Source organism: Cajanus cajan, chromosome 9 (genome assembly GCF_000230855.2).
Source record: "Cajanus cajan strain Asha chromosome 9, NIPB_CcT2T_4, whole genome shotgun sequence".
Classification (NCBI taxonomy): Eukaryota; Viridiplantae; Streptophyta; class Magnoliopsida; order Fabales; family Fabaceae; genus Cajanus; species Cajanus cajan.
The window spans coordinates 50,768,338-50,778,189 of NC_138525.1; the positions used below are offsets into that span (position 1 = coordinate 50,768,338).

Genomic DNA, 9,852 nt, shown 5'->3' on the forward strand with positions numbered 1-9,852 from the left:
AGACAAGAAATTTCCATTAACTTTATTAAAATGCATGAGAACAGTGACCATTATGTAGTTTTAAGATACACCTTTTGCATCTTTTATTTTTCGTACCGTTACATATTAAACTGTATCAAATTGAGATTAAGGATTAAAAGTGGCACCAGTTAAAGTAGAACGAGAAAGGGTAACTAGCCTTCCAAATTACAGGGCATAGTTTCCTTGACAGTGAAGGGAAGGAGGAGGGCACACACAAACAACCTCTCATCCTAAACCCATATCTATAAATATCCACAGCCAATGCCATAGATGGTGGAACATGAACCACATCAAAACTATCTACAAAGGGTTTAGATTTAAAAAAACAATCCTTGTTCTAGCAATTTGCTTAATCAAAGCTTGAAGAACGGCTCCACCTGCCTCTCAGGTAGTCCTCCAATGAGACATGTTGGTCAACACTGCACATGGAGAGCAAGTCATCCTCCACATCAAGCAATGCAAGGTTAAGATGTGACTGCAGAATTGAAGGTGGACAAGTTTCATCATCAAGCATTTCTGGTGCTTCCGTAGCATTGACTTCTAGTCTTGCCCACTTGATTACATCAGCATCACCTCCAAGGAGCTTAGAGATCTGTGGTACAATTGAAAAAATACCACATTAACAATATGATAATGAATTGATGTTCAAATAGAGTATGTTTGAATATATGTTTAGAAGAACTTTTCAGAGCATCTATAGTGAAAATGAAGAATTTTTTTTTTCAATAGAGAAACTCTTCTAAACTTATATCCTAACAGATTTATAATAAGATGAAGTATATGAGTAAGCAATTTGAACTCAAGTACAACATGATATACTTGTTCTTTTATGAGTTTGTTTGGATAAGTACAACATGGTATATGATAAAAAAAGTACATGATATAAGCAAAACAACATTTAATGTTAGGTCCTTTTCCACAAGCAAAACAAAATATTCTGTCATTTTTATGGGATAGGAGTAGGACTCAATTTGCTACAGCAATTTGTAATTTATGGATCAATTTACTTACAAGGCTGATTTGAGGCCTAGCTCTTGGAGCACGTCTGATACAAAGTGTGGCTGCCAAGACCACCCTTTCCATTTCTTCATGATCATAGTTATCACCCAAACTAGGATCTAACAATTGTGACGCCTTCCCACTGTTTAGAATTGGACTTGCCTGCAAAGGGTATTGGTCCATTATTTTTCCTCCAATGCATATGAATATATAAGAAGTAAAAGAGTAGATGATAGAGTAGAATATTAGAGACATACCCACATGACAAGGCTCTCTTGACCCTTGGGATAATCACCACTTATGGGCTTTCTCCCTGAAAGAAGCTCAAGAAGCACAACACCAAATGCATAGACATCAATCTTCTCAGTTACTTTACCATACATGAAGTACTCCGGAGCCATGTAACTGCATCAATGAGTGTCATACATATCTTAGAAATTAGAACTGATTAAAATGCAAATTCTGTTAGCAGAAGCATGTATAAATGTCTAGTTATGCGGCAATTGAAAGTACAAACCCAAAGGTTCCAGCAACATCTGTGCAGATTATGTGTGATGAAGAGGTTGATGCCCATTTAGCAAGTCCAAAGTCAGAGAGCTGTATTAAAAATCAACATAACAGCATGAGGCCTAAAGCCTGACATGTACAAAATGATACAAAATATGAAAATCAACCAACAGAAAGATGAACTACCTGGGGTTCAAAATCCTCAGATAACAGAACATTTGATGATTTTACATCGCGATGGATCACAGATTGGCCTTCATTATCATGCAGATACTCCAAAGCCTCAGCAACACCCATTGCCACCTTGTATCTCTCAGTCCAACCAAACACAAGTGGAATTTTCTTATTACCTATTTTGTTATGAGATAAAAAGAAGAAATAAGTAAGTGAATAAGGCCACATAGAATGAAAAAGAATTAAAGGTGATGTAGTAATGTAGTGTACCATAGAGGTTCTCTTCAAGGCTTCCTCTTGATAAGAAATCATAGACCAAAAGAAGATTGCCATCCTCAAAGCAGAACCCAAGGAGGGAAATAATGTTTTTGTGATGCAAGGTAGTGATAATTTCTATTTCTAGAACAAACTCCTTCAAAACTTCCTCAGATGGCTTTAAGATCTTAACGGCAAGTTGCTTGCCATCAGGAAGGCAGCCTCTATAAACCTCACTGCTTCCTCCTTTCCCAATCAAATTTTCTGAAATCACAAAACAAAACCATGTTAAAAATAAACCCTTCGTTGACAAATTGATCTTGAATCAAACATGTACAAGATAAAATACTTAAATACACACCAGGCAAGAAATTTGATGTTGCCGATACAAGCTCTTGGTACTTAAACAATGTGCAAGTGGATGAGTATTTCTCATGAAGGCCCACCAATTCCTTAGGAATGCTTCTTGAATTGTGTTCAGGCAAAGAAACAGTCCCTATTTCAGCATTCACAGGAACAAGAGCACCACAATTGCTGTCTAGACCCGAAAACCGATCCTTATCCCGGTCAAAATGATATGTTTTATGGTCATGATGTGCAGTATATGAAATATTTCTAGAGGGTAACTGCATTGCCCATTGTACCACAGAGATCTGGCGCAACACTGATCTTTCAGGGCATTTCCCGTCAGATACAATTTTCCTATGAAGCAGTGGCCAACCAGCTTTAGAAGCAGCACCATTGGTCTGCACAGGCACTATTGCCAAAGGATTCTTCTCCTCAACTTCACCACAAGACTCTTCTTCTGAATTCTTACAAGGTGAATCAAACAATGCTGGAGTTGAAGCACAAATAAAGCACCCCTTCTTCCCCTTGAACTCTTTTGAGTCCAGAAAAGCCTTAGCTAAACTGTGATCCGAAAATTGGCCACCACCCTTTCCATTCATCACTGTACCATCAACATCTAGCACTTGTGAACTCTTGCTGAGTGTACCAAGCAACCCATTTTTGTGATCCTGATGATTAAGCCCTGCAACAACAAATCCACTCAGAACTCTACATGTCATTGAGATTCACAATTTCACATCACAACACAGAACACGGAAAATTCATTAAAAAGAAACCTTTTATGTCAGCACGAGTTGCGGGTGACCCATCTCTCTTGAAAACAACTTTCCCATTATTAACCGCAAGAACCCAACAATCCTTTGGTAACTTCTTAGCACAGTACTTTGCCACAGATATACATGGCCGAATTCTACTAAGACCATGAGGTGTTCCAACTAGGATGTGTGTTGCGGAACAAGCATCCGCTTCTCGAACCAAAATTTTCTTCACTGACGAACCCCGACATATTTTGAGCTTAAGATCCACCTGAATAGTAATTTCCACACAAAAATTATAAATAAAAAATTCACATTCCACACATTCAAATTTCGGAGCATCAATTTCCCATACAACACAGGACAATTCGAGTGTCCCACATATCATAAATAACACACGAGGTTTTAAAAAATGACCGCGATTTCATGAGAAAACCACCGACACAATTTAAGAGTTGTTGAGAAACACAAACACAACCTGTTTCAAATCGCAGAATCCTTCATAAACGGCAAGAACAGACTCAAATGCTTTGACAAGCGAAAACAAAGAGGATTTTCCTTCTCGATTCACGATTTCTGCACCAACCCATTTCGCCAAAAGAGAAAAACATAGTCAAACTCCACTCCAAGGACAAAAAAAAAACTAAAATTCCAAAAAAAAAAATTGGTTTTTTATTTTTTATACCATCATTCCCAAGAACATGAAGAGCAAGCACAACATCACCAGGCTGAGCAAGTTTGAACAAAGCCCAAGTGAGCAACTCCCTACTGTGGGAGTCCATCTTCACTCCCACCACCACCGTGCGGGCATCGGAGCCGCCGTGGCTGGGTTCTCCGGCGGTGGCAAATTGCTGCATTTTCATGTTCCACTGATTACCGTTGTCCTTTTGTTGTCGGTGATGCAGTTCTATTATGAGTCATGAGAGTGACAGAAAAGTTTGAGGAAGTTGGAACAAAGTTTGGTTTGGTTTGGAGGCTCGTGCGAAGTGGAAAAAAGAAAGGCCACGAAATTGAGTGCAAAGATGATGATTATTATTGTAACGATTGTGCGATACGTATTTTAAGCATGGGATTCGATGATAGAAAGTTTTAATGCGCGGGATTTTGACCAATGGGTCCCACAAGTGAAAACACTGGATCTAAAAATCTCTTACGTTAAAATATTCTAAGTATTTGTTTCGGGATTTGGAAATCTACCACAGGATGATTCTTTTTGGGTCAACGTGGAAGAGTTTAACTACGAGGAAAAGAAAAAAAAAAATGGTGAATGATGCAACTCTAATGAATGGTGGGGTTTATGGGGTTGATTGTGACAAAGCTCTCAGCATTTTCGAAAACGATAAGAGAGGATATAGGATAGATAAAGATTCTTTTTTACAAGTAAAATAGATTATAACTACTTCATCTTCCACTACGGGATCCATAGTTGTAGTTTCGGATAGATAACTATGTGGATAAAACAAGTATAAGATAAAATAATTAAGATAGTTTAGTGTTTTGTGTAGGTTAGATAATGAATAAGATAGAATTATTATATTAACTTTTGTGTATTTGATATAAAAAGATAGAATATAAATTATATTTAAATGATAAAATTACTATTTTGTTAAAATTATATATATTTTTAAAATGAATTTTTAATTTAATTGATAATTTTTTAAAATATTTAAAACTCATATATATTAATCCTTGTAAAACTTCTCTCTCTCTCTCTTTCTCTCTCATTTTAGTCCTTGTAACATTTTTTTTTGTCCTTATTATTTTTTAAGGAATTTTGTGCCCTTATAATATGTATAAAAAAAAAAATTAGTTTTAGTCTTTACCAACTTTTTTTCAAAGGAAATAACTCAAAATAAACAAAAATATTATAGATACTAAAAATGAAAAAATAGATATATTATAAGAACTAAAATAAAATAATAAAGACTAAAATATAAAAATTAGATTTTAAAAAGACCATTTAAAAAAAATTAAAGATCAAAACCAAAAATACAGCATATTAAGAATCAAAAGTATATTTAACTTTAATTAATAATATATTTTAAATTTTTATGTCAAAATTATTATAATAGATAAACAAACATTAGAATAAATAGATAAATAAATAAATAAAAAGAGTTTATCTTGTTCCATTACTTTATCAACTAGTACTCTCTTATAATAATAAAAATATTAATTAAATGTAATTAAATAATAAATAAGAGCTAACAAAAAAAAAAGATAAAATAACCATATTTTATTAACGTAACAAACAATGAATAAGATAGGATAATTATTTTATCTATCTTAACTGTCAAATAGATTTTTAGTTTATATCTTTTATTGACTTTTTTTATATTATTTATCATACATGTTCTTTTTTATTTTTAACCTTTTTTTTTTATTTCTCCTTTTCCCTCCTGTTTTAGATTAGCGATTAATCAAGACTCTTAGTGAAGTAGTGAAAATTTTGTTTGCTTTAAATTGGATTATTATTATTATTATTATTATAACTTTTTTGTTAAAATAAAATGAATGTAGCGATTACTAAATGGATTAAGTTAGTTACAGAAAAGGCTTTATTTCACAAAAGAAAGGTGGTAGCAACGATTTTTTAATCAATAATTTTTTTTTTATATATCTGTTAAATAAGATAGGATGTGAAAATTTTTCGGGTCATATAATATTGATTATTAACTGTTATATTCTTTTTTTTTGAGTATTTTGTTTTAAGATATTAAGTTTCATTATTAGAAATTATATAATTTATAATTAGAAATATTATTTTCGATTATATTTAAAAACGTGTTTAGTTAATATTCTTAAAAATGATTTTAAAATAATCCTAGTAAAATTTATAATATATATATATATATATAATAAAATAGTTGTTATTTTATCAACAACAATAAAATAAAATAAATGTTCTTAAGTAAAAAAAACAGTTGTTTTTTTTTTCTCAATTAACAACTAATAATTACTAGTATTAATCAGTTATTACTTTTAATTAATTGACTTTTATTACTACCGTTGACTTTAACTGTGCAATCAATTAATAACAAGCATGCGGGTAATACTTTTGTTGGTAAGTGCCTCAAACTTTCATTAGTTTGTATAGTGAATTGGTGATCTCACCCATCACTAGACATACTAATATTTTATTGGGTGTAATGTAGGGATGGCAACGGGGCGGGGCGGGTACGGGTTTCATGATACCCGTCCCCGTCCCCGCGAGCCAAATCCATACCCGTCCCTGTACCCGTACCCGTACCTGTTGGGTATGTGATTTTCATCTCCATCCCCGTTCTCGTCGGGTATCGGGTATACCCGTACTCGTACCTGTCAAATTTTTTTATTTTTTATTTTTATTAAAAATATAATATTTTTAAATTATTTTTTTTAATTATATTATAATTATAATTAGGTTATTTTTCTATCTCATATTATAATAAATAATCACACATAAAAAAATACTAAAATTCTTTAATATAATTAAATTAAAAGTGGGTATTAAATTAAAAATGGAAACGGAGACGGGTACGGGGCAGGTAAGTACATACTTGTACCCGTACCCGTACCCGATTTAATATATCGGGTTTTACCCGTACCCGTACACATACCCGGTCAAACCGGGTATTCCCCATCAAAGTCGGGACGGGTTTGGGTATTACCCGCGGGTACGGGTATATTTTCCATCCCTAGTGTAATGTAATCCACATATTAAATATTTATTATAATAAATTATATATAAATAAATATTATATTTAAATGTATAAATTATATTTAAAATTTATATAATAAATATTTTTTAAAATAAAAATTATATTTTAGATTCATTATAAATAATTTATATTGTAGTATAAAATTAATTATAATTATTAATAATTTATTTTAAAATTATTAAATTATAAATTATAATTAAATATAATAATAAAAATTAATTAGATAAAATTTAAAAAAAAATCTTGTTTAATTTGTTTTAATTACATAAAAAAATTTAAAAAAATCTAAAAAATGTTTTTGTTAAAGAAAAATCTCTAAAAATATTCTAGTATGTATAAAAGTTTATGTTTTGTACTAGTAAGGCCATTCGGCCACCTGGTTCGGCCATTCGGCCACCTGATAGCCGACACCCAATCGGCACCTGAATGACCGAACCAGGTGGCCGAATGCCGTTCGGCTACCAGGTGATCTATGAACTCAGATTCCTACTAATAGAGGTAAGAATGTACCCATAATTAAGGATTAAGGGTTAAGCATACCCGTAAGCCGATTAGGAGCGTATTACCTAATCTGGTAATCTTGTTACAGGGCCCATGGAAGTCCGGGCCCATAAATGTCAGTATAAATAGCTCTTGTCACGAGGTAAGGTCACTGTTCATTAATTGTTATCGATATCTGCGCTTTGTCCTGACTTGAGCGTCGGAGTGCCTTTTGCAGGTACCTCCCCCACACCGGAATATTGGATCGGAGCACTCGTTCGGCCCTCAGAATACGAGAGGATTATTGGTGTATCCTTCAGACAGGTACATTTTGGCGCCCACCGTGGGGCCGAACCAAAACGATTCTAAAAGATCAACTAAGCAAAAGCAATGGCGATAACTAGGAGAACGAACATGGAAGAACATCAAACCGAAGAAGAAGAGCATGTGGAAGTGGTAGATGAAACTGATCTTTCGGAGACCGTTCGTCTGCTGAAGCGAGAGATGGAGGCAATGAAGCAGCAGCGAGAAAAGGATGCGAGGGAGCTGTCAGCCTTGAGAGCCGAGAATGAGGCGTTGAGAAATCAAGATTTATCGTGGAAACCTACTCAGGCCACAAACACGCAAACCCAGGGGTCATATCAATCCCAGGCAATACACACCTCGGCCCCTCATGCCTCGGCGGTGGCACCTCAAAAATTCCCTTCGGTCATACCAACAGTAGGCCGACCCACAGATTTGGCAACTATCGGATCGCACCGACACCCATTCACTCCATCCATCATGCAACTCTCTTTGATGGACAATTGGAAATCTTTACCTATCGATAAGTATGATGGTACCACTGACCCTGATGAACATCTCGATGTTTTCCTTACGCAGGTAACCTTGAGCACTACGGACGACGTTGCTTTATGTCGTATCTTCCCAACGTCTCTCAAAGGTAGGGCCTTGAGTTGGTTCACCCGACTACCTCCCAATTCAATCGATTCTTTCAGCACCTTGTCGTCACAGTTCACTATCCAGTTCGCGACAAGCCGTCCCCATAGCTTGACCTCTCTGTCACTAGTCAGCCTTCGGCAAGACAAGAAGGAGACGCTTCGTGCGTTCATGGATCGGTTCAATAAGGCAGCCCTAGAAATTCGAGACCTCAACCCGGCCGTAGCGCTTCATCATCTGACCACAGCGCTAAAGCCGGGGCCATTCGTCAATAGCCTTTGCAAGAAACCTCCTACAGATATTAACGACCTGCGAAGAAGAGCAGATAAATATATGCAGATGGAGGAGTTGGCCGAGTTCCGAAATCAAGCCCGAGTTGAACCGTCGGGAAAGCCCGAAAAACCAGTGGAACCATCCTATCGGGGGCGAGGTAAGGAGATCACTCTTCGGGATCAGCCAACGCGGGGTCCGAAGTACACTCACTACACTCCACTCAATGCAAGCCGCGCTGCAGTTCTTGAACAAGCTCTGGCATCGGAGGTTCTGACCGTCCCAAAAAGAGCTTCCACGCCACCGCGCGCCGATACTAGTAAATCTTGTCGGTACCATCGCAATAGGGGGCACTCTACCGAAGAGTGTGCGGCCCTCAGAGATAAAATTGAAGATTTAATCAAGCAAGGCCAGCTTCATAAGTTTGTGGATCGGTCTGATTCGCAACGCCAACGTCAACCTAGACATGACCCACCTCGGCAAGATCGCGCCGATAGACCTCGCCGCGAGCGAAGCAGATCACGTGAGAGGAAAGATGAGCCGACATCTTCCCATAGGCGAGTCATCAACACCATCGCAGGGAGATTTGCGGGAGGAGGTTCAACCTCTTCGGCGCAAAAGAGGCATTTACGCGCCGTCCGATCGGTCAATATGGTCAGTCGGCAACCTGTTCGAAGATTACCCGCTATAACCTTCACTGACGCTGACTTCCAAGGGATCGATCCCATACAAGACGATCCAATGGTAATTAGTGTTGAAATCCACAATTGCATAATCAAGAAAACCTTGGTGGATCAGGGCAGTTCGGCCGACATTTTGTACTGGAATACCTTCAAGCAGTTGGGAATCTCAGAAAAAGAACTCATGCCATACGATGATCCCTTGGTTGGATTCTCGGGAGAAAGAGTCAGTACCAAAGGGTACATTAAGCTTTTCACTCGCTTCGGTGTCAACGAGCAAGAGTACAAGGAAATCCAAGTTAAGTACATAGTGGTACATGCTAATACTTCCTACAACATTCTCCTCGGTCGGCCGTCATTGAATAGGTTAGGAGCTATTGTCTCAACACCACATCTGGCAATGAAATTTCCATCCGACAAGGGAAAAATTCTTACAATGCATGCCGATCAAAAGGCAGCTCGAGAATGTTACTTCGCTAGTTTGCGAGTAACCCCCTTGGAAGAAAAGCAATCGAAGTCAAGGAGAGTTCACGTGGTAAACCCTATGGTAGCAGATAAATCCTCGGCATGGGACTTGGATCCAAGAATGAATGAAGATGAGCGAATGGAGTCAATAGAAGAAAAAGTTGTAGTCCAGATCGGCCCCGATACATCGCAAGTCACGTACTTGGGAGCCGGATTATCTGAATCAGATCGCCGTGCGTTAAGCAGAGTCATTCAGAA

General features: G+C 36.8%; 1 protein-coding gene across 1 annotated transcript; it reads right to left on the reverse strand.

The window, feature by feature from the left end:
- LOC109799088 (protein kinase STUNTED) lies at positions 1–4,109 on the reverse strand. The gene is made up of 10 exons (XM_020359583.3): positions 3,745–4,109; positions 3,538–3,635; positions 3,081–3,330; positions 2,318–2,986; positions 1,972–2,220; positions 1,714–1,877; positions 1,538–1,617; positions 1,278–1,425; positions 1,033–1,182; positions 1–613 (listed from the first exon to the last, which is right to left on the reverse strand). Exons 1-10 carry the CDS (start codon positions 3,920–3,922, stop codon positions 371–373), a joined length of 2,229 nt encoding a protein of 742 aa, XP_020215172.2. The 5' UTR covers positions 3,923–4,109; the 3' UTR covers positions 1–370.
- Between the last annotated feature and the right edge of the window lie 5,743 nt (positions 4,110–9,852).

Bases quoted from the DNA above. Each gene is read 5' to 3' on its own strand.
- LOC109799088 (XM_020359583.3), bottom strand. From the start codon at position 3,922: ATGAAAATGCAGCAATTTGCCACCGCCGGAGAACCCAGCCACGGCGGC. The intron at 1,618-1,713 runs GTAGTTCATCTT...TTTTTAATACAG, and splicing joins CTGAGGATTTTGAACCCCAG to CTCTCTGACTTTGGACTTGC. The intron at 1,426-1,537 runs GTTTGTACTTTC...TCATTGATGCAG, and splicing joins GATGTTGCTGGAACCTTTGG to TTACATGGCTCCGGAGTACT.